Here is a 22,576-nt window from a genome sequence, read left to right on the forward strand (position 1 = left end):
ATTGCCGCCATTTCACGTGAAAGCAGCGCGCGGTTGGAGTAACGTCCAGAGCTAAACAATTACAAAAACCAAGGTAGAATTTGAGTTAAATACTCCAACTGGAGATTTGTAAAGCAAAAGCAACCGTTTTAGTAAACGGTAGGACCTAGCAGTTTAACGTCTTAGTTGGCCTATTCTGTTGCTTGAAGACGAAGAAAATGAGCTACGGAAGGCCGCCGCCAGACGTTGAGGGGATGACCTCTCTCAAAGTGGACAACCTGACTTATCGAACTTCGCCGGAGACCTTGCGTCCGCGTTTTTGAGAAGTATGGCCGCGTGGGAGATGTTTATATACCCCGGGATAGGTACACTAAGGAGAGCCGCGGCTTCGCCTTCGTGCGGTTCCTCGACAAGCGCGACGCCGAGGACGCCATGGACGCTATGGACGGCGCGCTGCTCGACGGGCGGGAGCTTCGGGTGCAGATGGCCCGCTACGGACGACCACCGGACTCAATGTACAGCCGAAGAGGTGCACCGCCACGCAGATATGGAGGGTACGGACGCAGAAGCAGGAGGTAATACTGCTTTGGTTAGGTTTGGCTCAGCTGTGGGACCCTAATCTTGCAAAGGAAACGACTAGCACATGGTGCACTAATCGAAAGTAGTTCGTTGGTTCCTGGTCGTTTTCCTATGTATCATATTTACATTAATATTTCTCACACCACTTGCTGTTTAATGGTACACATAAGGTAATCATTATCTGGTTATAGCTCTGTACTGCCTGTATTTGTATAGTTTGGTACAGTGCAACAGAAGTCAACTATTTTCATAATAAGTTAACCTAGATCACCTAGATCATACACTTGGTCAACTGATTAAGCGTTTGGTCTAAGGAAGGTCAACAAATATTAAAAAATGCCCACTGCAAATTTCCAAAATCTTAGATGAAATCCTCAAATGTCTTGTTTGGCCCAAACAACAATCTAAAAACCAGAGATATCCAGTTGACAACCAAAAGCCAGATATTAGGTAGATCTTAAACAGTTAGTTGGTCATTGCTCAACAAGATAGTAATGTGCTTGCTGTGTTACTATAATATTTATCTCTGTAACCACAGCCGTTCAGCCAGCCCCCGTCGCCGCAGACGTAGCCGCAGCCGTTCCAGGAGCAGAAGCCGTTCCCGATCCAGGAGCCGCCACCACTACAGCCGCTCCAGGTCCCGCTCATACTCCAGATCCAGGTCAAGGTCCAGATCCAAGTCTAAATCGAAGTCCAAGTCCAGAACCCCCAGACGGAGCAAGTCAAAGTCTCCCTCCAGGTCCCGCTCCCGCTCCAGATCCAAGTCAAGGAGTCGAACCCCGCCTTCCAACAGAGGGTCCAAATCGAGGTCCAGGTCCAAATCCAAGAGTAGACCTAAATCACCAGAGGACAACGGAGCCGAGTCTTAACTCAAACTTGGACGCATAATGAACGGTATACAGGGGAAAGGGTGGATTAGTAATTGTCTTATTTGTTATACTCAGATTGTAGTCATCACTGTGGTATTCTGCAGTCTTGATGCTGCATGACAGTCATTTGCACACAAGCACCAAAGTCTGCAGAATCGTGAATGTTTTTGGAAATTAAATTTATATTGGGGCTGATGTAGACAGTCCTGGTGCTGTGTGTGTGTTTTACTTGGCTTGTATGTTCAGTCAAGATAAAACACGCACAGGCACGCCCAGGGAGAATTGGCTTAATGTGATCTGCCATAGCACATATTTCAAATTGGGGTGATGTGAGTGTGTATGGGAGGGAGGGGGTAAGGGTGGTTGGGACGTGGGGGTGCTTCACTCAAAACGTTCACCTAAATGTGGAATTCTTTCCTCCAAGCTGCGGAGCCCTGTTTGCAAAGGGAGGAGGAGGAGGAGATGGGGGTGTGGCAGTGTGAGAGCAGTTAGTGTGTGACCCGCCCATGTGACCTGCCTGTTGCTGAGAGCGATGGCAGTTGCTAAAGGAGCAGGTCACCAAGGCAACGGTGGTTGCTATGGAGCAGGTCGTCATGGCGGTGGTTCGGGCTGTCAGTTGGTGTATGAGGTGGTGTGGTGAGGTACGTTCACGGGGATCACGGGCAGATGCACTGAGCACTGTTCCCACCTGTGCCTGTGGTTTCCTCCGCCTCTCACAAAGGGAACCGACCCCGAGGTTTGTTTTTCAAATATGCCCGAGTGTAAGAGTCTTGTTAGAGCTAGTATTTGGGAGTGTGGGGCCAAGAAAGGTGTGTAAACAAATGTGAAAATAACTAGAAATGTTAGGTATATTAAAAGAAGATGGAAGCCAGTTTGATAAATGTTAGTGTCAGGGGGAAGAAGATCAGACCAGTACTGTTTAAATATCCAGGTCAGCTGCAGGAGTTTAAGATGGCCTCTTTGTTTTGCTCTTGCCAACTGGGTTTTGTCTTTCCTTCCAGATCTCAGATGATTGAGCCTTTGCTGAGGACATCAGGAAGAGTCTCACATTGAGCAAGTGGACTCCACAATTACCACTGAATGCAGACTGAAAGGTTATTGGAGCTTGGTCTAAAATGTTTTAAATGTTTCATTTTACTTAATTTACCTAAACAAAATCTGTAACTTTGATGTCATCATTGTAAATTTGAGCAAAGTGAAAGGGATTTGTAAGGTGTATTTTTTTTTCCATCTAAATTGGGTTTTTTCTGAATTTTGATTGAATTTGTACTTGTTAATAAATTCTTTTTTGACTTTAAGTACATTTCTTTGAATGAAACCCCTTGTTGAGCACTCTTTCCAGATGGATATGAAAAGAGTTTTACTTGCAGAGTTGATGTAGAAAAGGGTCACGTCGGATGTTAGATTTTTGTTATACCACTCTTATTGGAAAAATGGCTTACTGTACAGTGACATAAAAGCAAAACATTAAAATATCGCAGTGCAACTTAATTTGTGACTTGATAATCCGGCAACATAGCATTTTCTTTTCTGTCACGTCTCTTTTTCTCTGTCTGGTTAAAGTTGCTTTCCTATGACTCTAACCCTCTTTCTTGTGTATCTTTTGTGCACTAGGCGCAGTTGTGTAGCAGTTGAGTAATGCTGGTTAGCTGTTAAGATGCGGTGCAGTGCGGTGGTGACATGGTGTGGCGTGTTGCGGTGCTGAGTGCCCGGCGCTGTTCCGGGGCTCGACCCTCCGCTGCCGTTTGCCGGTTTGTAAGCTCACAGGTGTGGCAGATCATCCATCCTCTCCTGTCTTGTGACCTCTCCTTCCCTCCATGTGCTGTACAGATTCTCTCCTTCCTTTTCCCTTTATTCTCCCTCCTTTCCTTTCCCCTCCCTCTGTGGTTTTCCACTGTTGAAAACTGGCCTTGCTCGCTTTTTTGAAATTTGGTCCAGTGTGACTCCTAGTGAAGGGTTGAAAGGGCAGTTCCGACTGCTTAATGAATAATTTTTGTGTATTGCATTCCTCTATGAACCTCTCAATTGTCTTGTTATTGCTTCAGGTGAATGCTAATAAACATCTTTGTTGTAAATAAGTTGCCAATGTGAATTTTGTCATGTCCATATATACATACCCTAATGTGGTATTTACTGCATAATGAACTTGACCTCAAATCTTGGGCAGTTCTATGAGAATAAATCAGTCACCAGTAGAAACTGTATGGTCACCTGTTAGATGCATTGTGTTGTATGTAGCCTGAATTAAAACACTCAGGAGAGTCAGAGGTCTGAGGAGGTACAGTTTTCTGTGATTATGTTGTGTGCATGTTTCCAGGATGATAAATTAAGGAAACATTTATATATAACTAGGGATGTCAGTTATAGGTTAATCCCAGTAAATCAAATATAGGTCAAGGTACATTGTTCACTTGTTGCCAGAATCCTTTGTCCTACATTACCATGAACACTAAATGCGATATTGTGTGAAATGATTTAATATAATCAGAGACATTAAGGGATAGAAACATCTTTGACGGTTACCTGGCAACAAGCAGGTAATTATAGAAATATGAAACGTGTTGCTAACATAGTGTTATCCATTTCGACCATTGTTTGTGCTCTTGGACGTTTATTGTCGTCATTAAATCCCTGGTGCAGACTGACAGCAAGGTGAGTCCGCAGGCCAGAACACCTTTTCTCCTGCTCGGACTGTAAACCCTGCTTGACTTTATCAGTCTGCACTCAACGGTACACGGGAACTGTCAGAAACCATTTCAGTCTCCCGGTTCGCGTCGTATATTCACCGCTGATGGGATTAACGGGAAAAGGTAGAGAAAGAGAGAGAGAGAGAGCCGAGCACGTTGCAACGTGCCGTGCCAGCCCACCTGACATGTCCTGTCCCGTCTGGGGATATAACGGCGGTGGCGGGGGGCGGACCCGGAGGATGTGACGTCCAGCTCGGACAGGAGATTGTACCACATCCCGTAAACGCCGCTCGTTAACGTTGATGTTTGGTGGGGATTATTACCAGGATGGCTGAGTGAGTGAATGCAGTTGACTCAGGTGAACAGAAAGAGGAACAGCGAGGAAGAACGGCCCTAAAAATCAACCACCGAGCTCCTACAAACATGGATCTAACTTTTGCATTATCAGCTATTATTTTCACGCTTCTCGCTATTGTGGTCGCGACGTCGCTGTTTAACGGCTCTTCGCCCTCAGTCGACTTTGCAAACGCGCGGAGTTATTTCAGACACCGAGGGGACGGTGCGGCCGGGGGATTAGAGAAGTCGGGGCCGAAGCAGAACGGCCATGTACCCGAGGAGAAGAAGAAGGCAGTGGACGACTGGTGTGAGATCAGCGGGAGCTCACACGACCACTGGGATGTGGTGAAATCTGTACAGTCAGTAAGTCGTCTTTAATCTGACACACCGAGAGTCCCGATTTGTTTTGTTGTTAGAGCTGCAAAACGGTGTTTCATTACGTAAGTCTCTTAATCTGACTATCCCTCCCACTCAGATAATGTTTACATGTGCGGCCAGAGGTGGAAGAAGCACTCAAATCCTTTACTTGCGCATATGATCCAGAATTAACTGCAATGTTTTGTAACCAGGCATCAACATAAATAAGTAGACGAGAGAGGAAAGAAAAGAAAAAGTGGTATAATGATAGTTTTTCTGCAAACTAGAAACTTGTTGCAGCTGCATGATATATTTAGTGAAAAGAAAAGTAAAGAATGTTCAAGAAGAATTGAAATTCACCCACCAACTATACTCAAACACCACATTTGAATAAAAGTATAACTACCTTATAATTGTGCTTACGCAGTGGTGGATGGTATAATGGAAAAATACACCTTAAAGGTTGAATTATCTGCAGTGTAATGAAACAAACATTCAAAAAAAAAGAGTGAGAGAGAAGGTAATATAATGACATAATGTGAGTAAATGGAAAATTGCATTTGTATGATCAATTTACTGAGTTGAAAACTACAATATTTGGACAACAAATAGAAATTCTTCCATGTGAATCTACTGAAATATTTGAGTAAAGTACCAGTACCTGAGAAAAGTATTTACACAGTGGTGGAGGAGGTATTCAGATGCTTTATTCTGTAAAAGTAATAATATTTCACTTACAATATACTTTTACTACATGAAGTACATGAAGTGAAAAAAATATATAAATCACTTATTTTGCTCTGTGAGTACTGTTTCTTCATATCACTGATGCATCAACACACAAGAATCATTAATGTTGTAGTTCATTGAGGTGGCAATAATTTTAAGTGTTTGTGTTCAGCTGGCTAATTTAATCTATAGCAGTGCATCATATTTAATAAGCTCATTAGATGTTTTGTAAGTCTGACTTTCGCCATCACCTACAATGGAGATGCTTCACTATTTGCAATCATTTTGAAGACGAAAAGAAAAGATTCCATTTTGAAGAAGATAATCAATAATGAAAATGATTGTCAGCTGTAGCCCTAATCTTAGTTTGCAAAGTAAACACTCACTGTAGCTGTCAAACAAATGTAGTTAAAAAAAAGTACAATACTGCCCTCTAAAATGTAATGGAATAGAAGTAACATAGTGTTAAATGCTAATACTCAAGTAAACTACAAGTACCTCGAAAGTGTCCCTAAGCACAGTACTTAAGTAGCTTAAATGTAGCTGCCGCTCACCTCTGTGGACGTTTCTAGTAGCCAACATCCCACTCATCTCACCAAAATAATGGATAGAGAGGGCAACAGTGGGAGGACATCAACAGCATAAATCTGCCATAACTGTTTCCTGTTGTGTCTTTTAGTCTAAGTCAGTATAGATGCATAGAAGGACCATGGCTGTGCTCTTATTTTGAAAAGGCAGACAGTAATGGAAACTGGCAGGATGGCAGTGAACTTAGAGTAGAGGGTCATCATGTTGGACAAAACGGGATGAGGACAGAGGACCGGTAACAAAGTATATCCTTGGCTTTTCCATCAGTAACATCAGCATCCAGGAGGGGTGATTAACACAGGTAACAGAAGGAGTTAAACTGATTTATTTGCTAACTAAATATCTGTACAGCAGTTTCTACTCCAGCCTGACGTACACACACAGATACCCAAGAGGTAAAAAGTTCATTATCCGGGAAGGAAACCTGTGCAAAATGATGGTGTGTTGCCCGTCGTCTGACCCCTTAATTCTCTGACAGGAGGAGGCACATCCCCAACCTCACACTGAAGAACTGGCAACACCAGTTGAGCACTCCTCCTCCACATCCAGCCTGTCCATCCCCAGGCCTGGATCTAGGCATATGAGCTTAGAGGTAGACTCGTCATCCGAGGCTTCATCAGGGAGGGGCCGTAGGTCATTCATTGGGCTCTCTGATAAGGAACTCCTAAAGTGTGCTTTCTCTCACCCCCAGACTGAAGGAGCCACAGAGAGCCCAGGGATCAATGGTGAGCACTTTTACCCATTTTGAAAGAGTTGTGAGTTAAATATTCAAATATATACACTTTTTTCTTTAAATAAAGGCTTGGTGTCAAATTTTAACCACAGTTTATTCCATTTGATCAGATAAGGTGGAATCAAACGCAAACGACTCCTTGAAGTACGTCCCTGGAAAGGCGAGATCCCACCACTTGCAAATGATGATGTCCAAAGAGGAGCTGGAGGAGGAGCAGAGGTCAGCAAAAACTACGAAGATGGAGGCAGCTTTCTGATAGGACACCCTTTATATAAGGGGTCTTTAAGCTCTTTGTCACTGTGGTCTCTCCAGTGAATTGAAGAACTATTTTAAAAAAAAAGGAAAACCTAACAGTTGTTCTTAACAATGGAATATAACTGATCTATGAGGAATTAAAAATGATTAATCAGAGCTTATAAACCCTTTATAAGGTGCCTTATTAAAAGAGCTTATAAACCCTTTATAAAAGGTGCCTTATTAAAAGGTGGTACGCACATGTTATAAATTCCCAGAGTTGGACACCATTACTTTTGGTTACTGTGTTTCCTAATTAGCTAAATGTCCTTCTGCTCTGCCAAAATACCCCAAAACAGAACAAAAGATGCTTTGGCAAAAACTCTTTACCAAGGATTTACTGTTTTCATTAATTCCTGACAATTTCTACATGAAGTTCCTCTTGTTTCCACATGTCTGTCCTGCCTTCTGTCCAGTGTCGACTCCTCTTCTTCCTCCCTCTCACCTTCTGTACGCTGCCTTCACGTGTGTTTGTCTGATGTGGGCTTTTCACTCAGAGCTCCTTCCAGGTTTAGCTGCTGTATCACCCCTCGGCTTTAGGCTAGACCGAGTAAGGCCAGATTGAGTCTCTGCCAGGTATTAGCTGCAAGGATGAATGACACGAGACTCAAAAGTGTTGGATGGCTAAGCACCACAGGAGTAATTCAAGCCAAGTATACATTCTCTGTATTATCATTGCAGGATATTCTTCAACACAGACTTTAACTGTCTGTGAGCCTGAAAAAGGAGCAAATACGTGGTAAAGTATGAGTTATTCTCACCTGTTTGTCCCTGGGGAGTCACTTTCTGGCCATTGCACGAAAACTACCTCAGTGCTGTTTTTCCAGGCCAATTTTCATTTTACAGTTTTGGCCTCATCAGCTCTTTATCCTCAAGTGGCCATGAAGCGACTGCTGTCACCTGTCTGGTGTTGCTCACCTGATCCCACGTAACCCACCTTCCACTGCCCCATTATTCCACATTAGATGTGTGATTCTCAGGTGTCACAGCAGGCGTTGATTGTGTCTCCAGTCGTCCCCTCTGACAGATAAGTGTTAGTTAATCCTCTGAGGATTCTCTGCCGTTCAGCCACATGGTGGAGGCATTGTAACACAACACTGGGACCTCACTGCTGGCAAAGGAGTAGACTCAAAAACTACTCAGTCACATGTGAATGGAGAGAGTGAAGGTCCAGATATATCTTTGAATAGGAGGAGAGTAGGTATTGTGTCTGTCAAAGGAGATAAAATCATTAGTTATTAAATACAGAATATACGGCATTTATTTACTGGACATTTTTCTGCATAGATGTGAATGATTATATTTTATCAGTCTTGTCTCTGAGTTTATCACAAGTTCTCCCTTTCCCTTTGTCATGTCCGTCCTCTTGTGTCTCCCTTGTCTTTTAGCAGTAACATTACAATTGCGACAGAGATGATAATTTTCCAAGTCACTTTTTCACCTCTCAATATGTGACACTGACGACTGTGAAAGAGCAAACGCACCTTTGATCAAACACTATACTGTGCTCTTACATCCACACTTAAAGGAAAAGTGTTGACATTTTGAGAAATACTTATTAACGTTGTGGTTGGAAGACAGATGAGGAGGGCGATGCCGCTCCTGTACCTGTCTGTCAAATACGACTTTTTTTGTGAGGGGACTGACTTACCACCGAGCATTGTTATACAAACTTGTGTGGACGCCTTTTTTCAGTGCCGGTGCTGTTTGTCAGATGTTTTGATAGTTCATAAACTTTCTACAAATGATCAACAGGGTGCAGGATTTTTTTTTTATTTACCTCTATTTCTTTGATTATTTGTTTTTCCCAGGGTGCAGAGAGAGCAGCTGGCAGCCATCTTCCAGCTGCTGAAAGACAACAAGGAGACGTTTGGGGAGGTGTCGGAGGGAGACATGGAGGAGCAGCTAAGGCTTTACTCCATCTGAGACTCCTCCCTGACTCAGCTCTTTGTGTTGCATTGCACCCTCTGACTGTGAGGGCTACTGAAGAACCCGTCCAGTGCCCCTATTCTTCAATAAACCAGTTCACAGTATTCAGCACAGCTGTACCACCGAGTCAGCAGCTCTTCTCACTTGTAATTTAACATAACATACTGATTTTTGTTTTCTTGTGCTGCTTTTTTTTTGTGACATTGTTCCATTCAAACTACAGTCTGTCTTTAAGCCTGAAAAAGGAGCAAATGCGTGGTTAAGTGTGAGTTTGTCTCAGGGGAGTCTGGCCACTGTATGACAACTACTTCAAGGCTGTTGTTCAGGCCAGTTTGTATTACTTGTCATCCAAAGTGCAGTCCACATGAAGACCAAAGGCACCAAAAACAGCAGGACCTTTCCCCACCCAGAGCAGAAGGGAGTGTCTAGCTACCAATTTGCAAATAAGGACCAAAAGAGATAAAGGACTATTGTTATGCTTTAGTTTTATATTATAATAAAAACAAATGTTAATTTATTACAAAACTTTTTTTAATAATTCAATTCCATCTTTGTCTTATGTTTAACTTTTATCTGTAACAGGTATGAATCCTTGCCAAGTTAGCTCTGCATATCTTCCCCTTTGTTGCGTAATAAACCACATTATGCACTAACGTGAATGTCTGCGCGTGTGTGTGAGTGGTTTCATTGTGTCTCTCTCTATCAGTGCACTGTTCCATAGCCCTGCCCCACTAGCTCTTTGTGACAGGATGTCAAATACTCAAGGTAGCTTTGATACCTGGGCACAAATTCCATGAGGAAAAGCAAACACTTGTCTGCTTTTAATTGAACAGTAAAGACTCCATTTCACAGGGATGGCTTTCCAAACCCCTGGGATTTTTTCTTTGTTGTTTCTGATTTCAGTCAGCATTTTACTTTTCATTTTATCCTGGGCATATTTGTCAGAAAACTTGAGGTAAGTTTGTATTTGTATTTTGTCTACACTAACACTGAGGATTTTTCTTTAAGGAAATGTCTTGGCTGATTCTTAACGTGTTGCATCTTTTGCTCTTTTGTCAAATTTCCAATTTAGCTGGACTGCTCTCTCAGGAGGACACAGTGATGACGACTGGTTGTTTGATGATAATGTTACATTATGGTATAAAAGAGGAAACTGGACTCTGGTGCCTGATGTGGTTATCAAAAAAATTCACGAGTCCCTCGGAATAAAATCAGTAACAAAGCTAAAACCTGATCAAGTGAAAACCACCATACATGGACCTCCACCTGTGCCTGAGACTCCCATGCCTCCACTCTCCAAAAAGGACTTTGAGAAGCTTCCCCAGTGGGATTTTGAAGATGTTTATAACCAGGACGCCCCACCCAGACAGACAGTAAGCATGTTTTGACAAGACAGGGCAGAGATGAGTTAAATTAGTCACTTTCTAGGATTAGGTAAACTTGGCTGATGTCTGCACAGCCTCGTGTTGTGATGTGCGCCTTTGGTGTGACCTGCATGTATTTTCTGTTTGCTTTTTCCCTTCATTGTTTCACAGTATCACTGCCTTTGATTACAATCAATTCTATTCCATTTGTGTGACTTACATTCCCCCACCTGCTCAAATCACCTGTTCAGTTCTGTCACCTTGATTTACCTGCTGTTTATTCATCTGTGTGAGACATTCACTAAATCAGTTGTTTTAGACAAACTCTGACTAAATCAAATTTCCTATTTTTTATTGTTTATTTTCCTATTACAATTATTCCCTATTTAATATTTTATTCTACATTCTCAGACCTGTGCCCAGTCTCTGCGAAACTCTCAAGATGAGAGCTTCAAGAAGGCATTCCTCCCCAATATTTGCTTGTTCCTGCACAAAGATAATATGAACATGAGCGAGTGGAACCGACTCTCACATTTTAACAATCCTTTCGGTTTCATGGAGTACAAGTACAACGGTAGGTGTTTCTGTGTTATTGTTTGCATGATACCAATGCACGGGTGTGTTGAAACCATGTTAAATAATTACTTTGTGTGGTTTCTGGGCAGTGGACATTTACCAGTCTCATTGCTTTTCTCTACTTCTTCCTTCTTCTGGGTATTGTCAACTACAACCTACCCACAAGTAAAAATGTGACTCACTGAGGCAGATGACAAGTTTTGGTATATCTTTTTTAACTCTTGATGAACAATGAGAAAATGGTAAAATGATGCTGTGATTTTTCTAGCTCTGTCAACTTCTTCCTAGGTAGAAATTTTATTTAAATCTAATAAATATCTTTATAGTAACAATAAATTAGATGACTGTGTGTAATGTGAAAGGGAGCAAATTTCCACCCAACTATAGTTCTCCTCAGCTATACACAGTTTTAAAAGCATCTTTAAGCCTTGTTTTTCTCTGCCCTGCAACTTTACTGTCTTGGTTCTTAAATCCTACTGTATTCTACTGCCTGGCACCAAATGGCAACAGGTGGTAATCACAGTGGAGCACTTGGCAGCCACGGAGGGTTTATGGGATATACATCACTGCAAGACAGCTGCTTGAGATAAAAAGAAAAAAAAATAAAACAGATATGAAAATCACAATGAAAGAAATAAAATATACATAAAGCTTGGAAAAAGCCAAGGAGAAAAAGTGTTAGTTCAGAGAAGATATTCTGTAGAAGTGGTTTTTAAGATGAGATTAGAAAAGCGAATATTGGACTAAATTTATTCATTTTATAACTGCAAAGGTAAGCTAATGTTGGATGTGTAAAGAAACAACTATGGGCAACTTTATGAGGTGATAAATTTCTTCAGGTTTAAAGTTTAAAAAGTTTGAAAAACAAGCACCATATTTTGACCTTAATATTACATCATGCTTCTACAGCATTGCATGTATGTGCACATGATGCTTCCACAGAATTCATTTGCATGTGAAGTTTCCTGATTTTGGAGTGGGGTGAGGTGGAGGGCAACATGTTACATAGTCAAATTATCAGTTAGTGCACAGACACAAAAACAGTCACCTATTATTTAAATCTATGGTGAAGATTATAACATACAGTTATGCAGCATTATCATTCACTTGGAGTCAAGTCCAGTATTCTCTCTCTTTTTGCTCTGTTTTTGGTCTCTACCAACTCCAGAGAAGAAAACTATTATACTACAATATATACTATAAAGTCTATTCTATTCTGTATTCTTGGTTTGCAGATGTGATGGCTTCAGTGAAGTTGATCCCAAAGCCAAAGGAGCCTTTGCTCCCTCCAAAACCAGGCAGTGGTGGCTGTGTGCGCTGTGCTGTGGTGGGCAATGGGGGGATCCTCAATGGCTCTAAAATGGGGAAAGAGATCGATTCGCACGACTACATTTTTCGGTAAGAAAGAGAGAGAGAACAAACCTGGCAATTGTGTTTGTGAATCCCGCACCTGAAGGGCTGTAAGGTTCCTGAATGACGTGACAGGTGGATTTTAAGATCAAATATGACTGTGCCTGGTGTTAGCTTTTTGCTTCACAGCCATCCAGTGACAATTGTTAGGAGTACTTGCCCTACACTATGTTTGCCAGGGCAATATTTAACTATGGTGTGGATCCCGTGAGGATATTTGTGTATGCTAATTAATAAGCTACATCAATTGTAAACTAAAAGATGGCGTTTATACCACCAGTAACAATATTTCACATCATATCCTTCTACTGTTATCTTAAATGTTTCAGTTATTTGAAACAATGGAGCGTATAGGGTATTTTAAAACTCTATCGTAATCCAGATGCATTGTGCAGATCCACTGAGCCATTTATAAACTTGTGTAAATTCTGCACAATGAATCCATCACAACTGTCACAGTTTTGATTATGCTAAGACAGTGGCAAGCAGAGTAAAGTCTATTCAGTCAACACAGGAACAGTTCCAGGATCTTGGATTATTTTTTGTCTTGACATTAAATGTTAATCACTTCACCTGTCAGTGGTTTTTATGTTGTGGCTGATCAGTGTACATACTGTATATTGGTTTGCTTTATGTTTAAATGAGGAAGCCATTGTGACAGGTTTGTGCACAGAAGTCAAACTGTCAAACCCTGCTGTCCTCGAGGTATAAATTATTTTCATTGCACATGCAGCCTCCATGGTGGTTAAACAAAACATCTTTAAACCTTTTGTTTTCTTCTCTAGTACACAGTAAGAAGAGTTCTTTGTGGTCACTTGTGTTCACCATCATCCAAAACTGAGTCACCTTTATCTTTTATTTATAGAGTCTATAAGTATTCAGCCATTCTGGACTTTTTTTTTATTGTTTTATGACTTCGAATCAACAAGGATTAATTAACAGAGAAATATTTAAATATCTAAGTAAAAACTAATCTCAATAGTAATTTAAGGCCAATATAAAACACACAACCATTGACCCACATGTAAAGATTGTCAAAACAGTCTTGGGTCTGTGTGGATTGGCTTTTATCAGCTGGGAACATCATGGCATTGCAAAATTTCTTCCTGTTTTTTCAAACTCCGTCTGTTTACACAGTGATTTTGGGTGAACAACAATTTAGGATTTTAGATTGAGGTTGGAGGCGGTTCGGTGGTACAGTGGTCAGCACGGCGGTTAGCACCATTAGCAGTGTCACCTCACAGCAAGAAAGGTTACAGGTTCGAACCTCAGTTCACCCAGGGCTTTTCCATGTGGAGTTTGCATGTCCGGCTTCCTCCGACAATACAAAGACATGCAGGTTAATTGGTGACTCTAAATTGCCTGTAGGTGTGAATGTGAGTGTGAATGGTTGTTTGTCTATATATGTTGGTCCTGTGATGGACTGTCGATCTGTCCAGGGTGTACCCCGCCTCTCGCCCAATGTCAGCTGGGATAGGCTCCTGCCTCCCTGTGACCCTTACAGATAAGCAGTATAGATAATGGATGGACAGACTGAGACTGGACTTCAAGATGTTACCATTCCAGGAATACTTTGGCTGTTTTCCAGCCGTTCCTGTGTATATTGTGCTTCATGTTTGAACAGAGTTTAGAGGTAGGTTAGGGTTAGGGTTGCACTAGGCTTTTCTGTATTGTATACATTCTTTTTACAGTGTACCCAGCCACAGTGAACAGCCTCTGCGATATAATCCAATGAACAATTGTCCATGTCAAAGTAAATCCACTTAAGTGCTTGATGTTGCCACTGACAGGCTCAGACTGTTATTTTAAATGACAGCATTATCAGTAGAATTCCAACAGAAACAGACCTTTTTATTGTAGAGTAAGATCCTTTTTGTCTAACCAAACATCTCTATATGTCTCTACCATTGAATCTACAGTCATGCTAATGACTCTGTGAGGCTCTACTAAATTCTAGTCCAGGGGTTGCTATAAGTCACTAAGATCTTAAGATCTCTGACAACATGAATGTGTGTACATTTCAACCACATGTTGATTTATGAAAGCCTGACTTTGACTTGTTGGATCTCTGTGTGTGGCAGGATGAACGGTGCAGCCATCACAGGTTATGAGGAGGACGTAGGTTCCAGAACATCAGTGTACGTTCACACAGCCCACGCCATCACTACATCACTTTATGTATTCAGGAAGTACGGATACAAATCTGCCCCTCATGACGAGGTATTGAAATTCAAGCAACAATGGTTTAATAATGTGACAGTTTATACCCTCCACACATATACATTCATCTGTCCTCCACTTCCTTTTGGCAGAATATAAAATACTGTGCTGATTCCAGAGGGGATGAGGGATTTCAACTGGCTCAAGGGTCTTCTCAAAGGAGAAAGGATCGCTGAAGGCCCCTATAAAAACAAGCGGTAAGTATCAGTATTATCAGAGAGCACAAGAACATATTTACTGTAGTCCAGTGCTGAAACATAGTCATGGTTCATCTCCAGAGTTACTCTTCGTGTCTTAGTTTCTGTTGTAAATTAGTATTTTCGCTTGTGTTTCTAGGTTCCTGTGTTGCTCTGGTTTTGTCATTTTCTTCTTTGTTTCTGATTTTGTGGTTTTATTGTTATCTCTTTCCTTTTTTAAGTCTTGTCCTGTCTCATCAGCGCTGCTTTTACTTCCTGTCTTGTCTCATTCTCCTCCTTTTTCATCCCCACCTGCGTCTTGTTACTAATCATCCCAGTGTGTATACTGTATATAGTCCTTGTCTCCCCTGTTGAGTTGTCAGCAGAGTCACAAACTCCCTTCTAAAATCAGGCAATTTTAATTAAGTCAGTTTATCATACAGTATACTTAGTGAAACACTACAACCCACAGTGTCTTCTTGTAAGTTTGGTGATTTGTTATTATTTCAAGAACAGGTCTATCATATTGTTCATCTCTCAAGTCATTTGTCTCCAGCTTTAATATACAGTGGCAAGAAATAGTAAGCAAACCCATAGGGGGTAACTGCATTTATTTATAACTTTATTACTAATATTAATATCAAAATTAATAATCCATTCAAACATTCCTAGTGTGGGTTGGAAAAAGCATGTGAACCCCTCGGCTAATAACATCAACAGAAGCTAGGAGTTAGAAAATCAGACGAATCTGCTGATTTGAACCGTACCATGTAAAAAGGAGATCTATAAATACTTGCAATCAAAACTAGTTGATTCGCATAAAGCTGGAAAGGGTTATAAAGTCCAAGAGTTAAGACATTGATCGGTCCAAAGACAGATAAACCATCTATAAATGAAACAGTTTAGTTCTGTTGCTTCTTGTGGTGGTGTGATTCACAGCTGTTGGAAATGCTTGTTTGAGTTTATTGCTGCCAAATGTCAAGGACTAACTCACCCTTTTCACTAGCCTTGTCAATGTTCAATTGGTGTGTTCAATAAAGAAACAAAAGATTAGACTTGTTTGCATTTTTAGCATAAGCACATTGAATTTGTCTTAACTTGTGACTGAGATGAGGATCAGATCACATTTATGCCCAATTAAAGCAGAAAACCAGATTATTCCAAGGGGTTCACATGTATTTGCTAGCCACAGTATTTGTGATAGTTTCAGTGTAGAAGTTGGCGCTGGGTAGAGGAGCAGCCAACCCACAGCCAGGCAACAAAAGCTATTACATGCTGCTGGAAATGAAATCTGAGATGAAAGACACAGGCAAACACAGCTGACAGATTTATTTTTATTGTGGCATGATTTATATTTTGTTCACATATTATTGTTATGTATTACTCCAAACTTTCAAAATGTCAAATCATTAATAGCAGAGGATGTATTCCTGAATCATCCAGAACACTTTGTTAATTTGACATGCACTGGCACTTTTGTTATGATATTGCTGGGGTAGATATATTTGATCTGTGATATTAAAGTTTAACCAAAAAATAAATTAAAATGTGTTTATACAGTAGCTAGCTAGCTGCTAAATCAGATATGCTAAATCTAAACTAGCTAACAGCATTTATTTCTTTCAAAATACATGTTTTTTATTGTTATTGTTGTTCAATGAAAAAATTGATTCAACTTAAACTCATGAGTCAAAAATGTCAATTTAAAAAATTTGTATTAATTTCCAGGCATGTCTGATTATGACAAAAATGTTTATATTTACGTTTGGATATGATACAGTTTGTACAAATTACCCCAATTTTTTAAAATTTAATTCTAATTTCTAATTTAATATTTCCAAAATTTCCTATCTTAACTTTCCATGGAAAGTTTCTGGAAAGTTTTACAGATGAATCTAAGAAGCTGTGAGGTGATTACTTGTGGAGGAAATAAGAATGTCGAAACTCTGCTTTCATCTTGTGAGATACTGAATTCTAATCAAACAGTGTTTTAAAAGAAACCAGACTCATCTGTGCTTCATATCACAGCTCACAAGCAAAAAAACTGGGTTGGCTGATCTCACGCGTGACATGAATTTAGTAATCTACATTCAAATGAATCACTAATGTCAGGTTAGATATCATTGTGCCCGGAATAGTGAGTACAACAGAAACTGTATGTGTCAAAGTGTCTTCATACATTCTTGCTTGGACTTGTTTAGTCTTGATGGAATGCAATTAGTGTTGAAAGTCTTGGAAGGCCCCTAAGGTCGGTAAGTATCAGTATTATCAGAAAACACAAGGACATATTTACTGTAAATCAGTGCTGGGTTCACATGTATTTGCTAATACTAATATTAATATTAATATTTGCAAATACTGTGGATCCACAGTATTTGTGAGAGTTGACAGTGACAGTGTAGAAGTTGGCGCTGGGTAGAGGAGCATGCACTGGTAATCCTGTTTGCCTCATGCTCCAGCAGAGACGTTTTACTGTTTATATAGACAAGAACTTTCAAGGCTCATCATGTCATTCAATTATCATGATTAACTTTTGTATTTTAACCCCTCCAGGCCAAGGACATACTATAGTGGGCAGTACAACGAGAGCCGCTTCTACGTTCTACACCAGGACTTCCTCAGATACGTACGAAACAGGTCAACCTCCTCTCACAATCCTACCCAAACTTTTTTTATTATTAGCTTTTTATGGTTTATTATAATAATGATAACACATTTCATGCAAAAATACATCCAAAATTGTTTCACAACACAGGATTAAAAATAATGTTAAACACAAACAAAAGTAATAATAAACACATAGCAACAAGTAAAAGTAACTTCAATTCAATTCAATTCAATTCAATTTTATTTATATAGCGCCAAATCACAACAAAAGTAATCTCAAGGCACTTTTCATATAGAGCAGGTCTAGACCACACTCTTTAAAATATGATATTTACAGAGAGAGACCCAACAAATTCCACCATAAGAGGCAGAAACCTTGAGCAGAACTGGACTCAGGGTGGTTGACCATTATTTATACATGATCTGTGCCATGATTTGTTTTGCCAGAGAAATTTGACTGCAGCTTCTTTCTTTCTGCTTTGATCTAATCACTTTTCTGCTCATTTAGTTCAAGTAAAAAAAATTAACTTGTCCATATAATCACAGAAACAGGTAATATGAGCATGCTAAGAACTGGCGAAACAGACATACACAGTTGTGTATCATTTGCGTTCATTAAAATGAAGACAAATTCTCAGGTCATTGACTACCCTCGATAAAGAAGTAGAAGAAGAACTTTATGGTCACTTTGGAGGCTGTACTTATTTTGTATCTTTAAGAAAAGACTATATTTTTATTGCATGTTTATATTCATTGGCACATAATTATTACCCACAGGTTCTTGAAGTCTCCTAATCTGAATGCTAGATTCTGGGCAATAGTGAGACCAACCAATGGGGCGTTTGCTCTCTTCCTGGCTCTGCACACCTGTGACACAGTAAGTTAATATTATTTAAGCTTGTCTCCATGCCATCTACACGTATCTACACCTCTATGAACATTAAGTCTGTAGTGGAAAATAAAAATGAGTCACTTAACTCTAGATAAGATCAATTCTTGACGTCTTACTTGCTGAGAGAGTATTTTCATCTGCCTCTCAGAAAGAAATAAAATAAGCACATTGTGTTTTATTCAGTTTCTTATTTTGTTTGACTATTTCCCAACTCTCCCTGTTCTCAGGTGAATGCATATGGATTCATGACTGAGAACTACACGAAATACCCCAACTACTATTTGGAGAGACATGCTAAAACCAGTGTTATTTTCTACATCAACCACGACTACATCCTGGAGATGAAAACATGGAAAAAACTACATGATGCTAAAATAATAAAACTATATCAAAGACTTGACTCAGAAACAGGGACAGAAAAGCCAAAGCCACACTTACAGACAGAGAATGGCATCAAGAACTAAGGTCATTTTACTAGAAGCAAAAAAACAAACAAACCAAAAAAAACAAAAAAACAAAGCGGTTTACTTTCCTTGGACAATGTGACGGTGTGTGACTTCCAGTTTGTTCCTTTTTTCCTCCAGTCCTGCTGCGACAGTGGAAATCAACATGCCAACTAACTGAAGAGAAAAACTTATATTGATAGATTTGATAGATAGATGTTTTTCCTTGCACAATATCCTCCTGAGAACCAAGGGAAAAAGTGTCTTACAATTTCTGTTTTTGTGATTTCCTATCTATTTGGGCCAAAAAAAACACCTTACAATTTAAATTTTTTTAAATATATTTTTTATTTTAATTTCACAGTATGTCCATTGTAGAGGACAACAGGACGATATCTGTGTGAAAATAGAACTAAATTTAGAAAACAAGAAAAAAGGCGCAGATTATATCTTTGGCTTGGAAGGGTAACTCCAAATACTTAAGAAAGATAAAGGTGAACAAAATGTCCATTATAAAGGACATAAATGAATGGGCCGGGTCTCAGGAGGATATAGATATTCTAATATTGACTGGACCCTTGTTGATATAGATGGGATGGACAATATACTAATAACAAATATACTTGATGCAATTTAACACCACCTCAGGGAAAACTGTTTCAATAAATAATGCACATTATAACCATCATGAGAATAGGATTTATAGAAGGCATTATTATTATTCAAGAGGCCATTGAATAAAAGGAAGGACAAGTCTTTAGGTTGTAAATACTAACATGTAAAGATGAAAATGCTGTAGCAGATCATTTATGGGTTTAGCTTACATTATGGACATTTTCAGTGTTGCAGTTTTAGAGTTAATTACAAACAAGTAATGTCAGCATTTATGAAAGTGCTGCTTTGTCTATCTCCTCTTGTTTATAGCACAGAATCTGATTCAGGATACTGTTAAGGTTAAAATGTAAGAATACTGCTCACCGTTGTTGCAGATATATTCCAGATGTCTTATGTTAGTGCAGAAATATTAGTAGTAATAATAATAATATTAGAGGCAAAGCTTTACAGACTGCGTCAATAACAAAATAACAATAATGATTTAATTCAGTACCAGGTTGGCATTAGTTCAAATTCGGCATAGTGATTTATCGAATTGTATAGGTGTGCAAAAATTGAAGAACAAGCCATGTGAAATTCTTGAAATTACATACAGGTCTATAGCATATATTGCAACTGTACTAACAAGGTGCTTTAACCCTGTAACCCCAGTTTCAGACAGGTTATTCAGTCTGCTTAGTCAGGATCTTAATCTGCATGTGTCAATACATGTAGGCGGGAATGAGGAAGATTAAAAAAACAAGCCCGCATTTTGTTTTGGCTATTTGACCAAACATGTCTGTAGATTAAACTGAACAGAAAACTCTCCATTGTCTCTGTGCGCCGTGTGGTAGTGGGATGGGTTTATTCAGTGTTGGTGTTATGGAAACAGATCACGGACAGTTTGTTTCCACGTGAAGAGTAGGCTGCTCAAAGTCTCAGTCTCAGAGTTGTTTTATGTATTGTATTTGTTTCATTGTTGATTTGACTTTTTAATAATTGAATGAAGTTATTCATTATTCACTTCAAACAAAAGATGTTGTAGCTCAAAATTCATGCAGGGGTTTTTCTGTGTCAGTTTTCCAATTGAAATGGTGTTTAAAACTTTTAGTAACTATTATTATTATTATGCTACTCTGATTAAAAGGGTTTTCTACACTTATTTTCTTGTAACATTTTCTTGAAAATATATCATGTACATTAATTTAAATATATATATATATATATATATATATATATATATATATATATATAAATAATAATAATAATAATAAAATAAATTTAAATTATATATATATATATATATATATATATATATATATATATATATATATATATATATATATATATATATATATACATAAGGGTGCAAAACCAAATGCAGCAGAGTATAAAGATTAAATATGCATTTTTGCTGTTGGATATTATTGGCCCACTATGGACTGGTCACTACTTTAAGTCCTTGTGTATTTATTTTAAACTCTTTCTGATATTGTTATACAGTATTTGTATTTTTATAAAAGGATCTGAGTACTCCCTGCACCACCGTGATAAATGTGCTCCTCATGGAAACACATTTTGTTTTAAGCGGCTGTAGCTCATTAGAAATCCATGATATCCCTCACCAGAAGCACTTGTTTTTACTGTTTGTTTTATTTATTTTATTTTACCCAGTGATATAACACCTCAGCAGTAGTTGTCTGCGGCTCTTACCACAGGGGGTCGTTGTTCCGACTGTGTGTGTGTGTGTGTGTGTGTGTGTGTGTGTGTGTCTGCCGTCTCACTAAGCGACAAATATGATTTATTTTAGCACATAAATCATGAATAGTTTCCCTCGGTAACTTTTGCAGCTGTTGTATGTACAGATTTGAAAACAAAGCGGTTAAGTCCAAGACCCTCTCAAACGAAACCCTTTACTCCCATCATGCTTTGCGCCAAAACGTGAAACCCTGAAACAGAACAGATTTACTTTACATTATGCAGTATGCATATATATAAATATACGTTTAAAGTCCCAAAGTAAACCAGTGCAAAGTTTACATCCATCCGCAAGGCTACGTCCGCGACACAAGTCAGTTCTTTATTATCTATTATTCAGTGACATTAACAGGACACCAGCAGTGAAGTACGTGTCCCCGCTAAAGTGGTCAGCCGCCTTCCTTCGAAAACGATATTGCTCTTGTTTCTCTTCAGATCGTATAAATCTTTCGCCTTTTACTAAAGATTTCCGTGGAGAGGAACAACAAGAGTTCATTTTAATTTTTTGATGCCCTGCTAAACTGCGGGGCTTTCTTCATTGTTGAAAACAAAGCTGTAACTTTTTAACTGCAAGTGAATCAAAACAAGCTTTTAACGCTAACTGCAAGCTGCTACTTGCATGACTGGGCTCAGTATGTATTCCTCAGAGATGGTCCTCTGTGGAAAACCATTTAAGCTTTTCAAAGCTGTGCTGGATCTCTACACATTAGCAGATCTAGTTTGGTTGGTGTTAATACCTTTATCTTATCTCTGCCTTCTAGTTGTTTCTCGGTAATTTAAATTATACATTAATTGAAATGACTTTTTTTTTTCAAGAGGCTATACTTTGCACAGCGGAAATACTTCACTGTCATTGTCTTGTGTGATGTTTATGTCACAGATAAAACCTATTTTTAATTATATTTACAATTTAATTATAGTGAATTAAATTTTGTTTCATAATTTTATTATTGCTTATATTACATATGTTTTGTATGTGTGCCTGTCCTACGACAACGAGATGACACATCTCATTGTGTGTGTGTGTGTGTGTGTGTGTATTCAAACCCGTGGACATGAACGCAGCAGGAAATGATGTATTTGACAGCGCAGCGGTGCATGTGGAAGTTTAAACCCAAATCCCATCATGCCTTGCGCCGTAGTATAAAGGGCTAAACCATGCAAAATAAACGTACAAATGTTACATTTCTCCAGTATTCATGTCTTTGTGCGTTACTTTCTTTGCTCGTGATGTGGCTTAGGTTTGTTTTTTTACCCAAGTTTTTTTTTTTCAGTGAACCATGACTGAAAACGGTGTTTTCGCCAACCTGCTCGATCTGCGTTTGCGATTGAAGGACCAGTACACTCTTGTTTCTCTTCAGATCGTATAAATCTTTCGCCTTTTACTAAAGATTTCCGTGGAGAGGAACAATAAGAGTTTTACCCAATTTTTTGATGCTCTGCGTCCAGCGGAGCT

General features: G+C 39.3%; 3 protein-coding genes and 2 non-coding genes across 7 annotated transcripts; all 5 read left to right on the forward strand.

Annotated features, from left to right (window-relative positions):
- srsf2a (serine and arginine rich splicing factor 2a) lies at positions 1 to 3,505 on the forward strand. The gene is given in 3 exon segments (XM_051066541.1): positions 1 to 290; positions 292 to 554; positions 1,097 to 3,505. Coding segments are annotated over 3 exon segments (687 nt in total). The 5' UTR covers positions 1 to 197; the 3' UTR covers positions 1,428 to 3,505.
- An 805-nt stretch (positions 3,506 to 4,310) lies between these two features.
- On the forward strand, positions 4,311 to 9,739 carry LOC108876263 (matrix-remodeling-associated protein 7). 3 transcript variants are annotated; one of them, XM_018665652.2, is made up of 5 exons: positions 4,317 to 4,813; positions 6,603 to 6,716; positions 6,816 to 6,849; positions 6,968 to 7,076; positions 8,963 to 9,739. In XM_018665652.2, the coding sequence occupies exons 1-5, from the start codon at positions 4,538 to 4,540 to the stop codon at positions 9,075 to 9,077; spliced, it is 648 nt and encodes a 215-aa protein (XP_018521168.1). In that variant the 5' UTR covers positions 4,317 to 4,537; the 3' UTR covers positions 9,078 to 9,739. The 3 variants fall into 3 exon arrangements, with proteins under 3 accessions (XP_018521159.1, XP_018521168.1, XP_018521177.1); XM_018665643.2 differs by having other exon boundaries at positions 4,311 to 4,813; positions 6,603 to 6,849; XM_018665661.2 differs by lacking the exon at positions 6,603 to 6,716 and having other exon boundaries at positions 4,321 to 4,813.
- A 78-nt stretch (positions 9,740 to 9,817) lies between these two features.
- On the forward strand, positions 9,818 to 20,190 carry LOC108876231 (alpha-N-acetylgalactosaminide alpha-2,6-sialyltransferase 2-like). Its single transcript, XM_018665604.2, is given in 9 exon segments — positions 9,818 to 10,035; positions 10,153 to 10,453; positions 10,856 to 11,018; positions 12,256 to 12,418; positions 14,512 to 14,673; positions 14,743 to 14,847; positions 17,380 to 17,463; positions 18,211 to 18,310; positions 18,553 to 20,190. Coding segments are annotated over 9 exon segments (1,416 nt in total). The 5' UTR covers positions 9,818 to 9,934; the 3' UTR covers positions 18,790 to 20,190.
- Positions 20,191 to 21,536: 1,346 nt separating this feature from the next.
- On the forward strand, positions 21,537 to 21,651 carry LOC127139225 (U5 spliceosomal RNA). Its single transcript, XR_007809250.1, has one exon. It is a non-coding gene; the product is annotated as a U5 spliceosomal RNA (small nuclear RNA).
- An 810-nt stretch (positions 21,652 to 22,461) lies between these two features.
- LOC127139224 (U5 spliceosomal RNA) lies at positions 22,462 to 22,576 on the forward strand. Its single transcript, XR_007809249.1, has one exon. It is a non-coding gene; the product is annotated as a U5 spliceosomal RNA (small nuclear RNA).

The sequence above is a fragment of the Lates calcarifer genome, linkage group LG23 (genome assembly GCF_001640805.2).
Source record: "Lates calcarifer isolate ASB-BC8 linkage group LG23, TLL_Latcal_v3, whole genome shotgun sequence".
Taxonomy (NCBI): Eukaryota; Metazoa; Chordata; class Actinopteri; family Centropomidae; genus Lates; species Lates calcarifer.